Consider the following 22,686-nt stretch of genomic DNA (forward strand, 5'->3'; position numbering starts at 1 on the left):
CCCACCCCCCAACGCCGCGCTCGCTGAACAACAACAATTGTCAGATATACGCTAAAAATGCCTTGAAGAAACGAATCTCCCTTCTCTCCGAACATAATGAGTGAACTCACTCGCTCACTGAACTCAAAACTCCAACCCCGCAAGTCCATTCCTCATATTCTCCACCGTTTTGACTCCCACACCCTTCAATTTCCCCAACTGTCCCAAATCCGTAACGCTATCCTCGAGATCACAGAGACAATTCACGATGGATTCTGCTTTTTTCGCTCCGACGCCTTTGAGGAGTTTGATGCGGCTGACATCTTTGGTGTTGATTATACTGAGGAGTTGTTTTGTTCGAGGGGTTTGGGAGAGGAGAGAGGTGGCGAGTTCGTCGTCGGAGTCGTCGTTTTCTGGTAAGGGGGAATGTTTGATTCCTTCGGCTGGTTCAGATTCTGCTGATGTGGATGGGGGGATTAGGGAGCGGGAGGTTGGTTTTGTGGAACGGGGGCGGGGTTTGGATTTTAGTCTGTAGGAGAAGGAGTCCTCGTCGGAGTCGTCATGTTTTTCGGCGACGTCTTCATGGTAGCTTTCGTCTTCTTCAACTTGGCGGCTTTGTCGAGTGATGGGTTCTGGGCTGAAGCGCTGGGCGTGCTTCTCGGCGAGCTTTGCGGCGATTTTATCTTGCAGCGCGGCTACTTTGCGCACTAGTTTCTGGTTGCCAGGGAAGTATGGCAGAGCAAGCTGGTACATTTTCAAAGCACTGGCATCCTCGCCTCGCACTTGATGCTGCTTGGCCATAAGCAAGTACTGGAGTCCTTCAGCTCGTTCTGTCTCTTGCCCCTCTACTCGCTTTTCGAGAGCGTCTAGTCTCTTCTGTACTTCATCTGAGATGGGATCCTGACTTGGCACAGCAGCTTGGTCTTTCCGTCCCGCGAGCGCTTCTGCAACCTTGCGCTCAATAAGCGCTTCGATGCTGTCACTAGTCATTGCCGATTGTAATGCTCGCGAGGCACTGTTTGGTTTGATGGACTTAGACGGTCTGCTCAGAGCACCTATCGCCTCGCTACTAGCGACTCTTTTGGGCGATTTGACTCCGGCAACAGCGGTCCTGGCCGAGGCAATATTTGGGAGATTGGTAGGTTTTGTCTTTGGAGGCTTGTCCGCAAAGACAGCGAATTGCTTGACAGGCTTTGGTACATTGGTCAGATCCTTGAGAGCGCTGTTCTGAGATAGTAGCTTCGGTCGCAATGGCTGTCTGTTCATCCCAGGGCCGGCAGCGGCGGATGGCTTCTCGTCCTTGGATTTGCCTTCGCGGAAGAATGGCTGATTCTCAATCTCATTGACCTCGATCTTTTTCGTTCGGTTGGCGAAATTGAGACTGCTGAGGGTGTCGAGATGGTAGCTCCTTACTGGCGCGAGGTTTAGAATCATGACTGTGAGACCGTTGTTCTGCCCAAGTGCTAAGATGCGCGTCATCTTGGACTCCCGATATGGTATACGCGACTTCTTCTGCGAGATGGCTTCAACGCATGACGCGAGCACGAACAAACTCTTGTTGATCGCTGAGCTCTCCACCAGACGCTCTTTGTTGTTGTCTGTCCGCCTGTTGTCCTCTGAACCTGCAAGATCTATACATGATGCCGTGCTCACTTGAAACTCTTCGCCTGTGAATTGGGTAACCTTAACGCAGAGGATGGCGTGCGATCGCGAAGAGTGTGCATTGAGCTTTGTGGCAGATGTTGACCGGTTGACGTTCGCCTCGTCGTATGCTTGCTCAAAGTCCTTTAAACTCGTGCATGGCCTTTCGGTGAGGCCCACGACAACGGCCTTTCCCTTGGAGGTGTCTCGAATGGGCAGGCCAGCTGGAGTGCGCTTCTCGGGAGGCTCAAACAGGTCGAAGACGCGATCATTGTAGATCTCGTAGTATGACATGGAGACCTCCACATGCGTGTTTCCTTCGCTATCCTTCTCGGTCTTTCGCGCTCGCCGGTATATGCTCGACAACAGTCGCGGTATTACTCCTCGGTCCGCCAAAGTCTTGCCTCCTCTCATGGTGTGTGTCTTGCCCGTCCCTGTGACTCCATACGCGAATAGTGTCACGTCGAACCCTTTGAAGAGATGCTTCACGGTGGGCGAGACTTCCTGCTCGAAGATTTCCTGCTGTGTAGCATTCTGGCCGTAGACGCTGCTGAACTCGAAGGTGTACAGCTCGGACTCCTTCTTGGGGTTGGGTATGCGCACGACCGTGTCGCGCTCGCCCGCTTGAGCTGGAGCTCTGGCGGCGTCGACGATGACATCCTTCTCGATCTCGTCCTTCAGCAGCGGCCTGATGCGGGCCACGACGCGTACGGACATGGCGCTGGGTGATGTTTGAGAAGTATGCCGGGCTAGGAGACGCGTGGAGGAGGAGTCGCCGGACACAGTTCGATCATGAAGGCGGTCAAGCCGTCTGGTCGAATGGAGTCCAAGCTTCCTGGTCAATGTGATGCACGAAACACGTGAAGTTGGCCTCTCTCTCTCGCAGTGATCGGGCTTGTTAATTTCGGCACGCCGCTATTTACTGGCTGTCGACCGAGCAACCGTGCTCATTCTACCCGATGCTCAATAATTGCTGACTGGCACTCTACTCCAACACTCTTCTTTTCTCGCACACTGTAGACACGTCTTCTACATCTCCTGAGACCGATTCCCATGCAGCCGACATGTCCTGCGCGTACCGAAAGTCGTCTGCCAACGGACGGACTCCCCGTGTAGCCTCAGTAGGATCGGCGGCAGGCCAGCCAACCGGATCCCACGTTCCTCTGCCGAGAGCCAGATTGTGAGACTGCGCAACAGCAGCACTCAACCTCTCGACGCGCTCGATATACCACGACTTCGCACAGTCCAGAAAGCGGTCCTGCACGTCGCTGTCCGTCAAGTTCACGATGATGATGCCGACTGTGCAGCCAGCAATTGCAGCAGCGCGTAGACATCCACAACCATGTCGCAAGTTCTCACTATTGTTCCTGTTTCGTCACCTTTCTCACTGCAACACGCGTTTGTTTCTATTGACGCTGAAGCTGGTCTTCGCGCAGATTAATCACTAATATTCTCGTCCATCATCTATCAAGACGAGCACCGCAGACTTCGCAGATGCCCCAAAGAAACCATCTCATCCTTCTGCTCTTGAGCAGAATCACGACAAGCCATGCGGATCTCCTCGCCCCGAGATATGCAAATACCTCAGGCAGTGTGCAGGCGACCATCACCACATTTCCACTGCCAGTCGTCGTCACTGCAGATCCAGGCATATCGACAGACACTTCCTCCGCGAGCACTTCGAATACTGCGGTAACGCATGGGGAAACACAGGCGACTTCAGATTCGGCATCAGCGACCACTGAACAACCATCTGCTTCGTCCATCCACTTCAGCTATGTGCCAGGAAGTGTATCGAACACGCCGTCGATTACTGGCTCTTCTTCGAGCGTGACAATTTCGAGCAACGAGCCAACCATCACGTCCAGTGCACCCGCGAGCGCTGAGTCAGGCGCATCCTCAATAGCCTCGTTGTCGTTCAGTTACGTCCCAGCCAACTCAAGTCAGAGCTCAGTACGGACATCAAGCACATCTTTATCAAGCTCTACGAGCTCAGCGGTGCCTATGCCACGCAGTACGACTTTCCTGACACTCTACACCACCATATATCGAAGCGCCAAAAGCGGGGAGGCGGCGACTGCAGGAGATCAGCCTTCAGAGAGCACTGCAACCAATGGCGTGGTTTCCGATATAGGAAAGGATACCACGACTACCACGACGATCTTTACCACTATATATGCTCCGGCAAGTGGAGGCCAGAGCTCGCTGCCAGGAAGTGCATCCACGATTGCAGTACCAAGTCTTGGCACTGAATCGTCACTAGCGCCAGTAGAGAGTCAACCTCCTGCCACGTCTCACGCCCCACCGGCTTCACCGACCAGTACCAGTACAACATCGGAGAAGTCCGGTTCCAGTTCGGAGCAGATTCCATCGACTATAGCGTTCTCATACGTTCCTGGATCAACTTTCGTTACCAGCACGAAATCACATACGAACAGCCCTAGCACTGTAGACATTTCAACCATACAATTCTCCTACGTCCCGGGACCAGCTTCTCCTTCGGCTCCTTCAGGCTCAAACCCACCCGAAAGTCCGCCTCCTTATATGGGAACATTAGCATCCTCTAGTACAGCGGAGCCATCGTCGTCGACCACTCCTTCAAAACCAGGCGGGATAACGATCATTCCCGTCGATCCAAACGCCACAACCATCACGATTACCAAAACAGACCCAGGGGCAACCCAGACCGTAACAGAAACAGTAGCAGAGAGGACAGTAACTGTGACCGCTTGAATCATGGTGCTGGAACATCGTGGCAGCGCAGAAAGCTCAAGATTCTGTAGATATACCGCTTGCAATAAGACTGATAACAATTGTGCACATGCTTCTTTAGGTTTGGTTGCATGTCTTTGCCTTTGACACTGTCGACTGACGCGTGCCCCTCACTCTTCATGCACTAGCCTGACTGAGCTTTTGAAGTGTAAGGTCCACATCATTCCGGCGAAAAGATCAAACTGCCGATGGCATATGACGATCATGAGGTTGAGACTGGAGGCGACTGACGATCAAGCGTCGAAGAATAGAAAATGTCAACCAAAACTTCACCACTCCCCGTGACATATTGATGCGATTTCGGAGTCGCAGGACCCGAATCAAACAAAGAATTCGAAAAACGAAAATCATTCCTCAGCCATGAAGCCTGAAAATTCCAGCGCCATGATATGGATAAAATCTATTCCTCCTCCTTCTCCCAATCCAATTCCAATCTCCCCACAGCTTTCTTATAATTCGCCAATTTCGCCATAACCTCTTCAGCCGTCGTCGCCTCCGCCATAATCGTAGCATTCCCTTCCGCAACAAAACCCGACCCCACAGCTTTCTTTACCCATTGTAATAACCCATCCCAATACCCATCAACATTATACACCACGACGGGTTTGTCGTGAATTCCGAGTTGGTTCCATGTTGCGATCTAGACAGATCACATCAAAAGTCAGCAAAAATCTCACACACGAACTTCGTTTCCAACCAAATCAATCATTTCAAGAATGACTGGATAGGTAGGTAGTTTTGGTAAGTACTCACCTCCATCAACTCCTCCAAAGTCCCATACCCCCCACTAATAGCCACAAACCCACTTCCTTTCCCTCCAGCCAAAACTTCCTCGACCATTTTCTTCTTCCGTGTATGCATATCCGGTACAATTGTCGTTTTCCCGAATTTTTCGTCATCTTTTTGTTTTTGTTCCGACATGCCGTTTTCTTTGCAATCTTCTTCGTTGGTGTATTTTCGTTCAAAGGCCATGAGAGCGTTGGGGATTATGCCGTGGGCGGAGGAGGGACCGGAGAGGGTTACGAGGTGGGAGGCGACTTCGCCCACTGTGGAGAAACAAAGAGGAGTTAGTTGGAGGGGCGGGGATTTTTGGAATTTTTGGGGGATTGGGACGCACTGAGGCCGGATGTTCCGCCGCCGAAGATGAGTTTTGCGCCATTCTTATGGAGGGATTGGGCGAGGGAGCGGGCGGCTTCGAGATGGGAGGGATCTTTGCCTGCTGAGGTGCCGCAGCTGGGAGGTGGTGTTAGAGGGGGTTTTGATTGTTGGAAGATCTGAAGTTGAGACATAGTCTTACAATACGCATACGACTGGAGGTTTGTTGTTCTCTTCTTCGATAGAACCCATGATGGCGACGACGGGGATGAGGGTGACGATGTTGGCTTCTGGTCAATATTCACCACTTTGTGAGCAAGGTCAATGAAGAAAATCCAAGAGGAAAAAGAAGAGGAAAAAGAAGAAGCAGAAAGAGTTCCCAGAATTTCTCCAAACAACAGAGAAACTCTCACAACAAGTGCGAATGTTAACAGTTTTGGCCCTGCTGAACCTCAGCCCTTACAGTAACCTGAACCATAAAGCTTCCGATCGTTCACCAGAAAGAAACTCAACGAGCGAACCACATGCCAACACGTTCTTTTTCTCCCTAGTTCAGACATTGCAGCATCCAGAACCAAACAAGCGGTAAAGGGAAACCATAAGCAACAACGCGTCACACGCAAGCCAATGAAACGTAAAAAGCATATGCGAGTATGGTAGGTTTTGAGACGTTGTTGCGATTTGCATACGCGGATATGTAGATCACGACACGGCGGTGGCGCAAACAGCAAATCCGTCATACGCTCGCCCTGCGTTCTGGAAATGCCGTTTTGGGAAAGGGAGCTCCAGAGAGAAGTTTAAGCTGCTGAGGGTTTGTGCTAGGGCATAATTATGATATCACGAGTTCCACTTGAGTTTTGTCGTTGTGGACAGCGCATACGCGGGGCAGGCGTGATTCTCCGAGAGGAGAGAAGGGAGGTAGGTGTATTGCAGTGTGAAGGGGTTGTGGTGTCGTGGAAGATGTAATTTTGTCCAGCGGGAAAACAATGATGTCGCGGAGGTCGTGGAGGTGGTCTCATTTGGCGGAGGCATTTGGCAGTGTGGAGTTGCGGAGAAAGAAGGTGGAGCATGTGTGGCCGGCCGCCGACGGCGTTGAACATCACTTTCGGCTTTCTTTTCGAGTTCTGCTGGTGAGCCGCTAACTAGAGAGCACGTAGATGGCTTGTCGATGCGACAGGACGTGTTATGGCGATCTTTCTGGGCAACGTCCACAAGCGTAAAGAGCAGTCTACACATTTCTTCGGTCTCTTTCTGGGCGGAAAGATTTGCTTTGCTCCCTTCCATTGACCAAAGTCTTCGAGACAGTTGCCTTGGTGTCTTCGCAATCTGCATGCATGATATTCAGCCCACCCTCAGCCAGTGCTACGGTTCCCTTGAGTTACCGATTGCCATGACAGCGCAGACGTTGTCGAGAGATTTGAAGGATGACCGAGCCAATGAGGATGAAAACTCGCACGAGAATAAGTCCTTGTCAGAGAAGAGCGACAACGCAGAAGACAGCCGACCAAATCATGGATCCTTCGATGAAGAGCAGGGCTCCAGTCACCACAACGAAAGTGCTCAAGACCCTTCAGTATCCAAAGACGATGAAGGGAACGTCTATCCCGAAGGTGGGCTTCAAGCCTGGCTTGTCGTTGCCGGTGGTTTCTTCGGAATGATGGCTGCGTTCGGCTACATGAACACTGTAGGAACATATCAGGCGTACCTCGCTACGAACCAACTAGCCTCGTACTCCGAATCTTCCATCAGCTGGATCTTCTCGGTCTACATCTTTCTCGCTTTCGGCGCTGGTGTTCAAGTCGGTCCGATCTTCGACAAACATGGCCCCTTCTGGTTGACAGTTGCCGGAGCTGTATGTCTGCTGCTGAGCGTTTTCTTGCTTGGGGTGTGCACACAGTATTGGCATTTCATGATCGTGTTTGGTATCCTGGGAGGTCTTGGCAATGCGTTCATTTTCACGCCTGCGGTGTCTTCCGTTGGGCATTGGTTCTACAAGGGAAGAGGAAATGCAACTGGTATTGCGACTTGTGGTGGTGCGCTTGGAGGTGTCATCTTTCCGCTCATGTTGCAAGAACTGTTTCCCAAGGTTGGATGGGCTTGGGCAACCAGGATACAGGGTTTCATTTTTGTGCTTCTGTTGGCAATCGCGGTTCTGTTGACTCGTTCGAGACTGCCGCCGAGAAAAGGAGGAAGTGCGCTGCCTGATGTGAGGGTGTTCGCTGATCCGGCATTTGCCTTGGTCACGGCTGGCTCTTTCTTCTTGGAATTGTCGCTTTTCATTCCGATCGCGTACATCACATCTTACGCATTGGAGACCGATGGAGCCATTTCGGAAACTTTTGCGTACCAGCTTTTGGCCATTTTCAACGCAGGCTCTTTCCTCGGACGATGGGCGCCTGGCTACATCGCGGACAAGCTTGGCCGATACAACACTCAAGTTTCTGCAGTCTTCCTCTGCGCTGCCTCAGCTCTTGGACTATGGCTTCCAGCTACGGTCCTGGCCAAGGAAGCGGCATCGACGACCATTCTTGGCCTCACTGTTGCTTTTGCGGCATTGATGGGCTTCGCATCCGGTAGCAATATTTCACTGACGCCGGTCTGCGTAGGCATGCTATGTCCGACGAAGGAGTATGGTCGCTATGTGGCCACGACGTACACCGTGGTCTCAATTGGCTGCTTGATTGGCTTGCCAATAGCAGGTGCTATTTTATCAGCAACTGGTGGCTCATACTGGGGAGTGGCCTTATTCACTGGTCTGGGTTACATCTGTGGCCTCGCCTGTTTCGCGACTGTCAGAGTCATGAAAGCTGGTTGGAAGCTCAACGTCCTGTACTAGCTTGGTCCGCCTGCGAAGTCCTATTATACACCTCTACGCGGTCGCAGGTAGAAACAGATAGCTTCGGCTATACTAGCAAAGTGTAGGGCGGCTAGACACCTATAGAGGCAGGAAGAAGGCGACAAAAAAAGTCTAGAATTTCGACCTAGAGAGATTAGAGAGCTCCTAAAAACACGAAGACGACGCTAGCGCGATATAACTACTATAAGATTCTAATACTCGACTACGGGACAGCCCTTCTAGGTAGTAAATACTACTATAGGTCTAGAGGCTAGAGTAGTAACTTAAGCTCTAAATAGGCTAAAAAGGAGGAACTAAGTATACCTAAGGGAAGGCTTTAATAAGAAAGAGTAAGAATAGCTAAAATAGAAGAAAGGAATAGTAGTACCTCTATAGATACTAGAATAATTAGCTACTAGGAGCCTTTTATCTAAATAGGAGACTCTAAAGTAGACTAGTCTCTCTATTCTAAAGCCTTCTAGAAACTTTAAGTCTAAAGGTAGAGTATCTAATATAAGCTATCTAACTCTATACTATACTTAGAGCTACCTATAAAGATACCTACTATTCTAGATATTCTATAAAAACTAGAATTTCTCTAGATATAGGTTATATAACTAAGTACTAAAGAAAGTTAAAATCTAAGTAGATATTAAATTATATTCTCGTAGGCACTCGTCGGATAGGTATAATATAGTAGAAGTAGAGATAATAAGTAGGAACTAACCGAGTTAATTATATTAGTTAGTTATAGGTTATATCTTACTCCTAAGATAGGTATTAGCTAGGTTATATAACCTAGTATTATATAATCTATATTACCTAACTCTAATCCCTAAAGTATCTCTTAGAATATCTAACTAGACTATACTTTCTAATACTTCTACTTAGGCTAGATAGTCTTCTACTTATATTCCTATATTTAAATCTATCCCTAAATTATAATAAGTTATTAGGTACTATAGTTATATAGTTAGAGCTATATACCTAATCTATCTTAGTTTAACTCTTTAGCCTAGTATTATATATCCTATAGTAACGTTATTACTAGAGTATATACCTTTTGTTTCTTCCTTAGGCTTTTCCTTTTTAGACTATATATAGATTCCTAGATCCTAATTACTTATTATATATAGCAAGCTACTTCTTCTATAGTATAACTCCTAGGCTTAGTTTTATACGTCCTATAATATCTCTAATACTATAAGGTATATCTTTTATTAATTATCCTAAGGTCTAGAGTTTAATCTATAGTTAGAGTATAAATCTTTTGCCTTTCTCTATATAAGCTAGAGTTGTCTTATAAACTCCTAAAACTATAGCCTATTCTTTAGTTTAGTTAGGCTATTAGTAACTATCTCTTTTATTAGAATATATTCTACTATAACCTTCCTCTACTACTAGAGATATCTAATATAGTTATATATAATATTAATATATTTAGATCTCTTATAGGTATATATATCCTTAATAAGAGTTAAAGCTACCTAATTGTCTCCTATAATTTATACTAGCTTTAGTTCTCTTACTATATTAGGATATACTTTTATAGTTAGTTAGAATAGGTATTCTCCTACTAACTCTATATAGTCTATTTCTCTTAAGAGTACTACTAGGAACTAAGATTACTTTATATATATATTTATAGCTATATACTTAGCTTCTATTATTAATATTATAATAGACTTTTGCTTCCTACTTATCTAAGAAACTAGAGCTCTATAAAGAAAGAAGATACTCCTAAGAATTAAGACTCTATCTACTTTATCTATTATATAGTTAGAGTCTAAATATCCTATTAGGCTTCCTCTATTTCTTCTAAATATTAGTTCTAAGTCTTAGGATAACTTTAGGTATCTTACTAGTTTCTTTAGAGCTTATATATACCTCTTAGTTAGGTCTAAGATATATAAGCTTAATCTTCTAAGAAAGAAAGCAATATCTAGTCTTATTATAACTATAGGCTATATCTAGGTACTAGTTTAGCTTTAGTACTCTATCTTATTTCTTCTCTTATTATGTAAGCCTATTAGTTTTAGGCTATTATAACTATCTATTAGTAAGAGAGTTAGGTTAGCTATCTCCTTAGTTATTCCTAGCTTTATAAAGTTCTTCTAGATAAAGTATTCTTAATTAAGCTTTAAAGTTCTAGCTTATCTATCTCTTATTAACTTTATTCTAAGAATTTTCTCTAGTTCTCTAAGATCTTTAATCTTAAATACTTTGCCTAGCTATTCCTTAAACTAAAGTATATCTTCTAGCTTTAGTACTATAATTAGAATATTATTTCTATAGGTTAGGATTAGAATATTCCTTTCCTAGTAAATAAGAAGATATAGGTCTACTTCTAATTATATAAACCTAATCTATTTTAACTTTAAGATATAGAGTTTGTTCTAGTCTCTTACTACTTACTTTAGTCTATATAAGCTTCTTAGGATTTATAGAACTATATTAGGTAGAATCTTAACTCCTAGTAGTAGAATTATAAAGATTTCTTCTTAAAGTTTGCTCTTAGTAAATATATTATTTATATCTACTTAGTAGAGTTCTAGATTCTTCTTATAAACTATAGCTATAAATACTCTTAAGGTATTATACCTAACTATTAGTATAAAGGTCTCTTAGAAATTAACTCTAAACTTCTAAGAGAAACCTCTTATAACTAGTCTTACTTTAAACTTCTTAATAGCTCTACTAATTAATCTCTTTATATTAAATATCTACTTAGATATAATAAGATTTGCTCTTTTAGATAGAATAACCTTTACCTAGGTATTATTACTTCTTAATATAGTTAGTTCCTTTTAGACTATATCCTTCTATATATATCTCTATTTAGGATTCTAAATTGCCTCTTTATAGGACTTTAGAATAGGTACCTCTTATCTCTATATAGAGACTTAAGGAGTAATTACTATAAATATAGACTCCTAAACTTCTAATAGAGCTTCCTAAATCTACTTCTATTCTTAGTCTTAGACTTAGCTTAGGAATGCCTTATAATACTTAGTACTAGGCTCCTCCTTCTATCTATATTCTCTCTATTTCTTCTAAAGTACTTATTTTATTACTATACTATAAGCTTTTAGCTCTAGGCCTAGTCCTTTATCTAAGATAGATCTCCTTCTTTTTTAGCTATAGGTTTAGTTTTAGTTCCTCTCCTAATCTCTATTTCCTTATAGGTCCTACTATATAATATTTAATCCTTTTACTTTAGAATATAGTCTTCTACTAGTACTAGGACTAGCTTGTCTATTAACTTCCTAGCTTAGCTTAGGTAGTTTAGTAGTTCTACTTTTCTCCTACTAGAGTTATAGTTCTCTAGAGTTTTCTTCTTCTAGATCCTCTATTCTCTAGTACTCCTTTTTATCCTTTAGTAGAGATAGTAACTATATAAAGAGTATTTAGCTAGGACCTATAGGTTTAGTTACTATAGCTATAAGTATAGTAGCTATAGAAAGTATAACTACTATTAGCTTCTTTAGAGGTCTACTAACTAGGTTTCTAATAGGTATACTATTTACTTAATTAAGCTTAGGAATATTTAGCTCTATATCTCCTCCTTTCTTATACTTAAACTAAGTAGTAGTATTATAGGCTTTAATAGCTTTTATATTAGGCTCCTAGAAGAGCTATATTTTAGTAGTATTAGGAATATACCTAATAAATATAGTATCTTTGCTTCTATTTATTAGTTTATCTAATCTTATTCCTACTAGCTAGGACTTAGGATCTATATAGACTACTGCTTTATAACTCTAAACTCTAAAGTATAATACTAAGAGTTAAATATCTTAAAAGGCTTCCTTAGGTAATACTTTAAATCTATTAATTTCTAAGCTATTAGAAAGGGAATTTCTAATAACTATATAGGCTACTAAGGCTTCTAGTTAGAATTTAATAGGTATATAGGTATCTTCTAGTATTGCTCTTATATAGTTTTTAGAGGTTTAGATTAATCTCTTAACTACTCTATTCTAGATAGAGTTATATACTTTAGTTATATAGAAGGAAATTCTATATTCCTTCTCCTACTACTTTAGTATAGTAAGAAGCTCTCTTACTCTATTACTCCTTATAATCTAGAGAGAGTTTCCTAATTATAGCTTAGCTTTTACTTTCTAGTCTTTAAGGATACTTAGTATATCTTCTCTAGACTTTATTAGGAAAGTCTATTTCTTTCTTAAGAAGTTATTAACAATCTTAAGCTACTATTTATATCCTAATCTTAAGATAGGTAAAGGACTATAGATATTAATAGAAACTAGAGATAACTTTTAGAGTTTCCTCTTAGTTTCTTTCCTTCTATATTTCTTTATTTTTGCTAAGGAATATACTCTATAAAATTAGTATTCCTTTAGAATAGGAATCTAAGCCTTTAAGTTAGATACCTTATATAGGTTTCTAAGAAGACTCTCTCTAAAATATATAAGTTTCCTATACTAAAGCTTCTACTATTCTTAGGTCTTTTCTTAGGCTTTAAAGATATAGGCTTTATTTTCTTATTTTTAATTAAAGTATAATATTATAAGCTCCTATAATATATTATTAATCTTCTTAATAAATAGTATTCCTCCTAATAGTTTTATCTAGATAACTAGTTTTCTAAATAATAAAATAAGTATAAATTTTAGTAGTTAAATACTATACTACTAGCTAAATTAGTTCTAAGAAACAAGATTTACTCCTAGACTAGATATAAAGAGAATATTCTTAAGAATAATTTGTTTTCCTCTTTTCCTATCTATTACTATATTTTCTATATATATAGCTATTAGATAGCTATCTCTAACCTTAATCTACTTTTTCCTCTAAAGAGGGTTTAGTTCCCTAAAAAGTAATTCTTAGTTAGTTATATATAATAAAGTATAGGAGTTAAGTAGCTATCTTAATAGTATATACTTGCCTTTTGCTTCTATAGTTAAGTATATAACTTTATTAATATTATTATTCTCTAATAGAGATTAAGATACTTTAGATACTATAGAAAGCTCTATATCTTCTTAGGTAGTATATACCTTCTTAGAAAACTTCCTTAAAGTTTATCTCTTCTTAAGAGATTAGACTTTTAAGTTAAGTTTCTTTACTATTTCTTTTAATACTTCTTTATTTAGTAAAGATCTCCTTCTAAATATACTTTCTCTAGGTAGTATTCTTCTCTTCTCTACTCTACTAGCCTATCTTAAGTTAATAGTTCTCTTAGTTTTATTAAAATATAGATACTTAGTAATACTTCTAAAATGCTTCTCTTTATAGAAGTAGTATTTTAGCTTTATATCTTAGATCTCTCTTCTTTTAGCAAATATTACTATTTCTTATAACTAGTATCTATACTATATTAACTCCTCTACTTTAAGGAGTTAGAGGATTTCTTTAGAGTCTAAGTCCTTCTAAGCTTAGATAGTCTGCCTTATACTCTTATACTTAGCTAGGAGTATAAAGAGTAGATACTTAATTCTTATATTAGAAGTTTTATAGTATAACTCTCTCTAGTTAATCTCTATAATCCTTCTTCTAAGATTACTAAAGTAGACCTATAATTTCCTAATTATATTCTCTAGTTCTATTTTAAAGGTTATAAATTCTTAGATAATAGCTATTATATATACCTATTAGACTTTGCTATATTTCCTATATAGCTTTATCTAGATATTATATACTCTTATCTTATCTATTACTTTATTTTAGTTATTTATATAAAGACTTTCTATTAGAATATAGATTGCCTTTATATTATTCTTCTACTATTTTAGGCTAAACTCTAAAAATGTAGTACCTTTCCCTTTGCTTAATAAAGCTTTAGACGCTTTAGATTTAGCTAGAGTAAGTACTAACAATCCCTTTAAGTCTAAGATTATCTAGAAGATTTCTTTTCCTCTAAGTATATTCTCCTATAGCTTAAACTATAGTTTTTAGTTCTTCTTTATTAGGATTAGTATTCTCCTCCTATCTAATTTACTTATTAAATCTATTTCTATAAAATTAAATAAACAAATCTAAACTCTAGAAATATAAGCTCTTTTAATCTAATTAGTAGCTTCTAGATTTCTGCTTTCTCTAGTTACTAAGACTCTTCTTTTTTAGCTAAGATATCTAAGGACTCTTCTCTCTTATAAGAGTTAGTTAGGTTCTTAGATAGAGAACCTCTAAAAAATCTACTTTCTTAGAAGAGTACTACTAGCTAGTTCTAAAGTATTAGTAGTACTTAGTACTTAGGCCTAGTCTTATCTACTTAGGTACTATAGTCTAAAGCTAATCCTTTCCTCTTTATACTCCTTTAGTATACTTTACTAGGCTTTTCTCTATCTTACTTACTTTTTAGAGACTTCTAGCTTATAACTAGGATCTTCTAAAGCTTTAAGATAGTATAGATAGGATATGCCTCTAGTCTCTCTTATACTCTTTTCCTACTTCTTTACCTAATTAATACTATAGGTCCTATAAGAGATAATATATATTACTTTAAGGATAAGAAGGCTAACTCTTACTACTTAGAGCCTCTCTATAAACTCGGGCTTATAACCTATTAAATTATATTCTCGTAGGCACTTATCGGATAGATATAATATAGTAGAAGTAGAGATAATAAGTAGGAACTAACCGAGTTAATTATATTAGTTAGTTATAGGTTATATCTTACTCCTAAGATAGGTATTAGCTAGGTTATATAACCTAGTATTATATAACCTATATTACCTAACTCTAATCTCTAAAGTATCTCTTAGAATATCTAACTAGACTATACTTTCTAATAGTAGAATTTATATAGAGAGATACCTACTCTAAGAATAAGTAAGAAAGAGTTAGATATAGGATTAATATAGATACTAGCGTAGAAACTAAGACTATATATATAGGCTTAAGTCTCTAAGCTAGCTAGTAGGTAAGAGGATCGGGCTCCTAAGTACTAATAATATAAGAAATAACTAAGGAGAACTACTATAAAGGATCTAAACTATTAAAATAACGCAAATTGTCCTAAGGAGAACTAGAAACTACGGAAGCGGCAGGCTATATAGAGCTTACTATAAAACATAAAGATATAAAGAGGTTTTTCTACCGGAGTACTAGTACGAGAGCTTTTCCACCTACGAAAAATATAGAGCGTGCTGCTTACTCTAGTTAAAAGAGGTAGACCAGCGTATAAGAATTATCTATCTATCTACTAGCTTGGTCCAAATTATGACAACTGGCTTGTTTGGACATCATCAGCTTGTTGCTGAAAGGGTTGCTGTCTCAGTCGAATCTCATCGCATCAGGAGCGAGAGGTTCTTTGTCGCTTTCCACCTTCTCGCCTTCGGCTTCTTGGAGATTGTTGCCATCACTGTGCAATCATCAGCGGAGATCTGAACAACGAAAGGATGCGAACTTACCCCAACTTGTTGTTCGGCATCAGCAGCGCAAGAATCACGACAGGAGCTGCTACCCATAGGGCAACGACTGTCATATATCCCATGACATCCGAATACTGCCCACAATATTAGCATGTCGAACAGACTTTTCGGCCAATTACTCACCGCAGCTGCAACAGCCTGCCGGTCTTGAGATCCCCATGCCGGCAAAGTCCCCGTGATCGAATCGTAAAGGCTGTCAATTTCTCCTGGTTTGGCATTTGCACCCAGACGAGAGCTCAATCGTTCTTTCATGGACGTCGTATAGATACCACCTGCGGTTGCAGAACCGATTCCGCTGCCCATATGTCCCGACATAGCGATGAGAGCCGTCACTCCAGCAAGCTCTCCGTGGGAGACGGGGATTTGAGCGGCTACAAACATTGTGGTCTCGAGGCAGCCGCTTCCGAGGCCTTGAAGCATCTGCACTGCGAAAAGCTCGAGCGTCGTGCTGTCGTTCGTGCGGATCCGGACCATCAAGCCGTAGCCAACAAGTCGGATTACTGAGCCAATCACACATACCCACTTGTATGATCTCGTGCGGTAGACAAGCCACCCGACGCAGATGCCTGTGAGAAGCGTGGTCACGCTGTGAATAGAAGAAAGATACATCGCGTTGCGAGCTGAGAAGTTGTGGGCTGCGATGGACCATGGAACCAGATACGTGTGCGTAATTTTGTAGCCGCAACCGTCGATGGCATAGCCGACAAATGCAATGGTGATTGGGCTGATTCGCAAGTATCTCAGTGGCAAGACAGGATGTCGTGCTACCAGCGCTTCGTATGGCACAACCAGCACCAGGAGTACGATGCCAGTAATGATCAGAATCTTGACCCAAGCTGAGTTCCAGTGATCAGCGCTTTGCGCGGCCAGAGTGACAGGAAGCAGAACAAGAGCGGCTCCAGTCGATATTAGCAATGAGCCTCCGACGTCGATTCGAGAGCAGAATTCTGAGAAGGACATTTTCCTTGAAGTTGCATATCCAGCTCGTCTGGCCTTACGCTGCAAAGATAGCAAAATCGCTACAAGCAAGCTTCCGCCGATGGGGGTGATGAAGACAAACATGCCGTAGCCCCAGCGCCAACCAATTCCATTTTTGACTTGATCGACGATGATTCCGGATGCCCAGGTGACGACCACAAAAGGGCTGTAAAGCAAATTTATCGCGAGAGTCCTGCTTCGCATCGATGTGACATCCGAGACAACGATCATGTTCGTCAACGCAATTCCGGCCTGGCCAACTGTGAAGAAAATGGACCCGATCAGATATGTGTTGAATCCTGGAGCGGAGGCGTGTAGGACATATGATGCCACTAGGAAGAGCAGCATTAGCATATAGGTTTCACTTCTTCCAATCACGTCAGAAATCTTTGCGATCGGGATCTTGACGCCTGCTGAGATTATGGCTCCGATCACATCCTGATGATGGGTGCACAGTCAGCAAGTATTAAGGCAGCTTGGTAAACTGTACTTTCACGTACCAGTGTGCCCTGCATGGACAGATCCATGAAGTCAGAGAGCGCATAGGTCTCGTAAGAAGAAGTTATGGACATGTCGAACTCACTGCTGGATGTTAGGGTTTTGTACGGCACGAGGCAGTTCAGATGGAAAGACTTGCAATGTCAAGACCAGTAATGCAAGTCCAGCGACAAACAAATACTTGTCCCATTTGCGCCACACAGCGACCACGCCTTCCATCATGGCGGCTCCGCCATAATCATCGTCGAGCTTGTCATATCGGGACTTGTCGTTGACGAGCCGGCTCGAGGCTCCAGCATACTCGTCTTCGTCCAGGCTCAAGTCCACGCTTTCAGCTCCATCGGCGTTGAGCGGATCGAGCTCAACATCTGCTGCCGCATCTCTACTGCCTCATCATTAGCCCCTATGACTGAGAAACAGCAGTATTCACTTGCGGGAGAGGTTTATATCTCGCATCCCGATGCGTTTCGCTGGCCTTGTTGACCATTCTGTGCTTCCGCCGCTCCCCAAAAGTATGGGAGTATCGTGTACAGACATAGCCCAGCAAGATGACAGCAGGTCATTTCTCCAGGCTCGCATTGACCGCGCTGTCCTTGTTCGAGATCCCGGGGTATTGATAGCAACTTTAATTCTCAAAATCCCGGTTGTAGCGCCAGCCTGGACGCTTTCGGCAGCACATCGGACAAAGACCAACAACATGCAGCGCAAAGCCAACATCAATCAATACATTCGTAACTCTTTATCTCACTGAATAGAACTTGCTCTACCGCCGCCACTACTCTATACACATTATCCGGGAGAATCTCAGTTGCGTCCACGGCCAAAGTTGTTGAATTGTGGCTGAATGCATTCTCCTTGACTGCCAGTGCTGCTTGCGAAACAGGTTGGCTCGCCGCAATAGTTCCAGTCCTGAGGCTGAGGGGGGCCGAATCTGTTGAATCTGCCTCCACCACCTCCGCAGAATTGCTGGGAGTCAAATGTTAGCTACTCAGCAGGTCTTGAAAGATTCGGGTGCCACTCACGAGTGTGCGATAGTCAGGACTGCAGATGTAGCCGAAGCCCTTGACTTGTTCGCATGAAGTGGGGCCACGGGCTCGGTTGGCTGGGTTGTATTGTCGGCCATAGTAGCAGGACAATTCATTCGGGTCGTTCTTGACTCCCTGGCCTTGGGACTGCCAGCAATCGTTGAAGCCGCAGTATTCGCTTGTGACCTGGACGGGGCTTGAATTGAAGTCGCAGTATTGTACTTCAGAGCCGTCGCGGTTACAGATCTGTTGCCGCCAGGTTAGATACACTTCGACACTACGTGTGCCATGTGCTTCATACATAGCCAGAGTTGCCGAAGATCTCATTGCAAGAGCGGGGAATGTATTGGGCCATGCTGCTGGCCGCCATGGACGCAACAACGAGAGCGAGTTGTGTGAACTGCATGATTGCTGATTGTGGCTTTGCCTGAGAAAAGATAACGAGTGACTGTTGGTGAGTATGAGATGCGAGGCGAAGAGAGAGGAGGACCAGACCGCAGGCGTTCCACTTCCTATGTGCCAACTGTGGAGAGGTCCTTGCCCTACACACTCATCACATCCCCAGCATGCATGCCATGAGCTTGCCGTTGCTGCATTGGAGCGGGACCTCCGGCACTGCCTCTTGCAGGAAAGACGAAATTGCCACAGCCAAATATACCAGGCCCATACAGCCCGTGACTGCTTTCAGGAGCGCGTAGAAACCAAGGCTCTGCGCAATCTTCAGGGCAAACTTCAGAGCTTATTGGCGAAGCTTGGAGCTGAAGTTAAAGTAAAGTATGCTGTCGTATCATCCCTGCTCTTGGCTTCTGGACCGCTCCAGTTCGTTGTCATGCGACTGTCTTTGCTGGGTAGTCGATCTAAATTGAAAGAGGTCTCCGCAGATTCCATGCGGCTTCGCAAATGGGACGGGACGCAGTGACTGGGATAGCCGGCAGACTTCGACAGAATGTCGTCTCGACTTGTCAATGATTACTCTCGGATTTGTTTGTCAGTCCTGTCGTCGTGCTTCTCTGATCGTCGGACGGAAAACAGCGATGGATGCTCACTTGATGTCGACATCTATCGAACGCTGCACGGTGATAGATCGGGAGCCAGCGCTGATCTGTCGATTGCCAGTGATGTGTTCCGACGAGATGTTCGATTCTATTCGGCTCGTAGCTCCGTCCCATACTCCTCCGTAGGAGCTCTGGCGTCTTTTGCTCTGCGAAGAGCTTGATGCTTTCGACTTGCGCAGAGTGCGCCAGCTTCTTGGAGACGCCACGGATGAGTGTCTGGTATATGCCTCCGGATCCATCTCTTTTAAGGTTGTATTCATGAAGCTCGTATTCCAGCCCTTCAGGAAGATTCGGAGACAAGGGATAGTTGCCGCAACAACATTGCAGTGCATCTCCGATAGTCCAAGTATGATTGTCACGACACAAGAGAACGATAAATCGTCGAAGTCCATGTTGCCGATGTAGGCGATTCGTAGGCCGGCGAAGACGAGAACTGGAAAGCGCGAGGCGAATCCGAGGAAGACTGCGATCTTTGTGCTCCGGCTCATCTTCAGGCCGCGCACCAAAACAGCTGGGTATACGATCATGACCACATCTAGCACCATGCCCAGTGCCTCCACTGTAGCCCATCTTGCGAGAAAAGAGTCGCGCGATGTGCTCCCAATTTTCCAAGGTTCGGCCATGTTTCGATCGACAGCAACGATCAAGATGCCAGCAACGCCATATATGACGATGGCGTGGATAATTGCTTTCGCAGCTGCTCGCGATGATAGACGATTGAAGAGAAAGCCCACTGCAAGCTTACTCAAGCATAAAGCCAGCACGAAGAGGATACTCGACGTGTACACAAGCTGCAAAACATTTTAGCATTGGTAGATTGTCGCCACCGAAGCCACTGAACTCACCTTGTCAACAACATCCAACTCTCGTGGTGTTAGAAGTCGCGATCTTTCTCCGAGACCCCAAGCCACCGCACTGAGTAGTGTCCCCGTCTGTGCCGTGGCCACCAGCTTCGAATGTCAGCTATGAAGCTTGCCATCACAATGCGAGATACCTGTGCGTACCGTCGCCGCCACACAGACGAAATCGTCCACACCAAACCGCTCCTTCCAAGGCCATCGCAGTAGTAGTCGGTTGGCCAACACACCTACGCTCGCTATAAGCCCGAGTATCGCCACAATCACGATCTGAGCTCCGTGGTCGTCTTCCGTAACGGCGGAACTGACCTCCAGAGTCGCCGGTGAGGTGTCTGCCATCGCATCCTGTGTTGATCTTCAGACGGCATTGTCGAGACGCTATGTTAATCAAGTACAAGAGATTTGAGGTTGCGACGCATTCCGATGCTGTGGTCCCACACCACTACACGCGGCTGGGCTGGTTGCAACCTTCGGAGAAGGCGATTGAGGTCCATTTCGTCACAGTTTTCAAATTGAAGCACACTCCTTGCGGGGTGCTACGCATCTGCAATCGAACCATTCGAAGCAATTAGGCACAATTCATGCAGTGGCTCTTCTGGGAGGTACGGTGCATTAGCGAGCGAAAAGGTGTTGCACTGATATCCTCGGTCGGCTTTCCGTTCGTAGGTGTCTAATGCAGCACCGAAGCAAGGAGTTTTAAGTCCGGAATTTCTCGTTGCCGCAGTAGCGGCCTGAGTTACACAACATGAACAGAGGTGCGATTTGCAAGCGACGTGGCGTTCAAGCTGTAACGTGGGCGGGACACCACGTTGTTGTGATCGTTAAAAGCTTCTCCCGCACCATGGCACAAGTCCGTCCTTCGAGGCCCAGTTTCCAGGAATTCGATTATCTGCAAGACCTGCCGGTGCACCAAGTGAGCACAGGTCACGCATCATGGAGCACGAGAAGGCTATACAGCAAGAAGGCTTCGTCGATTGCGATTTCGGCAATGGGAATAACAGCAAGATCGGTGTTCATCAGGATGTCTCTGATATGCGACGACTCGGACGGGATCAGGAGCTTCGCAGATCGTTCACATCATTCTCTATCCTCGGCCTCGCCACTGTGACGATGGGCACTTGGGTCGCCATGACCACAAATTCCACCTTCTCGCTTATCAATGGCGGCCTAGCTGGAACGATCTGGGTGTACTTTGGATGCTGGATGTTCACCATCACCTTGGTGTGCAGCTTGGCAGAAATGGCCTCCATGAGCCCTACCAGTGGCGGCCAATACCACTGTAAGTCTGAGCTTGACATCTGCTCGTCCAGATCACTGAGAATTGTAGGGGTTTCCGAATTCGCGCCACCCTCTCAGCAAAAGTTCTTGAGCTACTGCGTTGGCTGGCTGAGCGCCTTGGGCTGGCAAGCTGCGATAGCGGGAACGGTGTATGTGAGCAGCGTTCTCATGCTGGAGCTTGTGGCTTTCAACACCGGATTCGTATACACTCGATGGCAAGTGACCTTGCTCATGATCGGACTCGGACTTTTCGGAACTTTCTTCAATACGTTTGGCGCCAAGCGGTTGCCATTGCTGGAGGGCATCGTGCTCTGCCTCACGATATTTGGATTCTTCAGCGTTTACGTGCCATTATGGGTGCTTGCACCAAAGGCATCAACAAAGGAAGCCTTCACACAATTCTCCAACTTCGGTGGCTGGCCTTCAGTCGGAACGGCCTGTATCGTTGGCCAGCTCACGGCGGGCGCGGCGTTCGTTGGCAGTGATGCACCCGTCCATCTCGCGGAAGAAGTCAAGAATGCCTCGCTCGCCGTGCCAAGGATGATGCTGACCACGATCCTGCTCAACGGGGCCTTTGGATTCGTCGCCATCATTTCTTTCGTCCTCTGCATTACGGACGTGGAGTCGGTGGTCGGGTCCACTTCCATATTCCCGTTCGTCGATGTCTTCTATGCAGGGACAGGCAGCAGAGCTGGAGCGACAGCAATGGCATGCATACCACTCGTGCTTACGATTTGCACATCGCTCAATGCTATGGCGGCAGCATCTCGACAAGCCTGGGCACTGTCGAGAGATGGAGGCCTTCCATTTTCGGGATGGTTCCGCAAAGTTGTGACAATCGGCACGCCAATCCCATTGAACGCGATCTTGTTCTCCCTTTCGATCCTGGTCATCCTGGCCCTGATCAACATTGGAAGCAGCACTGCGTTCAACAGCATTGTGGGCTTGCTAACTTCGGCCACAAGCTTCTCATATGCGGTGTCGATCGGATCGATTCTGAGCAAGAGGCTTCGGCGTGAGCCACTTCCGCATGCCAGGTGGTGGCTGGGAATTTTCGGACTGCCCATTAATGTGATCGCGTTTCTTTACGTCTGCTTCACTGCAATCATGAGCTTCTTCCCGGTCTTCGCAGAGGTCACAGCTACCACAATGAACTGGTCTGTGGTCATGTTCGCGGGAGTATTCGCGATTGCGGCGATAGATTACGCCTTGCGCGGAAGAAAGAAATACAAGGGACCTGTAGTAAATATTAGAAGGGACGAGTAGACATGTCGT

The 22,686-nt window shown here is 44.4% G+C and overlaps 8 protein-coding genes across 8 annotated transcripts; 3 read left to right on the forward strand and 5 right to left on the reverse strand.

Moving 5' to 3' along the window:
- Nucleotides 1-123: 123 nt before the first annotated feature.
- Nucleotides 124-2,337, reverse strand: RHO25_011987 (uncharacterized protein; the record flags this gene model as incomplete). Its single annotated transcript, XM_023603396.1, has 1 exon — nucleotides 124-2,337. One exon carries the CDS (start codon nucleotides 2,335-2,337, stop codon nucleotides 124-126), a length of 2,214 nt encoding a protein of 737 aa, XP_023454850.1.
- Nucleotides 2,338-3,114: 777 nt separating this feature from the next.
- On the forward strand, nucleotides 3,115-4,353 carry RHO25_011988 (uncharacterized protein; the record flags this gene model as incomplete). Its single annotated transcript, XM_065603472.1, has 1 exon — nucleotides 3,115-4,353. One exon carries the CDS (start codon nucleotides 3,115-3,117, stop codon nucleotides 4,351-4,353), a length of 1,239 nt encoding a protein of 412 aa, XP_065459544.1.
- A 439-nt stretch (nucleotides 4,354-4,792) lies between these two features.
- RHO25_011989 (uncharacterized protein) lies at nucleotides 4,793-5,739 on the reverse strand (the record flags this gene model as incomplete). The annotated part of the gene is made up of 4 exons (XM_023603397.2): nucleotides 4,793-5,032; nucleotides 5,146-5,438; nucleotides 5,510-5,625; nucleotides 5,690-5,739. 4 exons carry the CDS (start codon nucleotides 5,737-5,739, stop codon nucleotides 4,793-4,795), a joined length of 699 nt encoding a protein of 232 aa, XP_023454847.1.
- A 1,138-nt stretch (nucleotides 5,740-6,877) lies between these two features.
- RHO25_011990 (uncharacterized protein) lies at nucleotides 6,878-8,323 on the forward strand (the record flags this gene model as incomplete). Its single annotated transcript, XM_023603398.2, has 1 exon — nucleotides 6,878-8,323. One exon carries the CDS (start codon nucleotides 6,878-6,880, stop codon nucleotides 8,321-8,323), a length of 1,446 nt encoding a protein of 481 aa, XP_023454848.2.
- A 7,239-nt stretch (nucleotides 8,324-15,562) lies between these two features.
- RHO25_011991 (uncharacterized protein) lies at nucleotides 15,563-17,683 on the reverse strand (the record flags this gene model as incomplete). The annotated part of the gene is made up of 6 exons (XM_065603473.1): nucleotides 15,563-15,650; nucleotides 15,700-15,794; nucleotides 15,844-17,136; nucleotides 17,199-17,280; nucleotides 17,372-17,581; nucleotides 17,631-17,683. The coding sequence occupies 6 exons, from the start codon at nucleotides 17,681-17,683 to the stop codon at nucleotides 15,563-15,565; spliced, it is 1,821 nt and encodes a 606-aa protein (XP_065459545.1).
- A 317-nt stretch (nucleotides 17,684-18,000) lies between these two features.
- RHO25_011992 (uncharacterized protein) lies at nucleotides 18,001-18,627 on the reverse strand (the record flags this gene model as incomplete). The annotated part of the gene is made up of 3 exons (XM_023603400.1): nucleotides 18,001-18,162; nucleotides 18,219-18,467; nucleotides 18,523-18,627. 3 exons carry the CDS (start codon nucleotides 18,625-18,627, stop codon nucleotides 18,001-18,003), a joined length of 516 nt encoding a protein of 171 aa, XP_023454420.1.
- Nucleotides 18,628-19,263: 636 nt separating this feature from the next.
- Nucleotides 19,264-20,472, reverse strand: RHO25_011993 (uncharacterized protein; the record flags this gene model as incomplete). The annotated part of the gene is made up of 3 exons (XM_023603401.1): nucleotides 19,264-20,067; nucleotides 20,122-20,226; nucleotides 20,281-20,472. 3 exons carry the CDS (start codon nucleotides 20,470-20,472, stop codon nucleotides 19,264-19,266), a joined length of 1,101 nt encoding a protein of 366 aa, XP_023454423.1.
- Nucleotides 20,473-21,066: 594 nt separating this feature from the next.
- Nucleotides 21,067-22,677, forward strand: RHO25_011994 (uncharacterized protein; the record flags this gene model as incomplete). The annotated part of the gene is made up of 2 exons (XM_023603402.2): nucleotides 21,067-21,412; nucleotides 21,461-22,677. 2 exons carry the CDS (start codon nucleotides 21,067-21,069, stop codon nucleotides 22,675-22,677), a joined length of 1,563 nt encoding a protein of 520 aa, XP_023454285.2.
- Nucleotides 22,678-22,686: the final 9 nt, after the last annotated feature.

Source organism: Cercospora beticola, chromosome 8 (assembly GCF_033473495.1).
Source record: "Cercospora beticola chromosome 8, complete sequence".
Lineage (NCBI taxonomy): Eukaryota > Fungi > Ascomycota > Dothideomycetes > Mycosphaerellales > Mycosphaerellaceae > Cercospora > Cercospora beticola.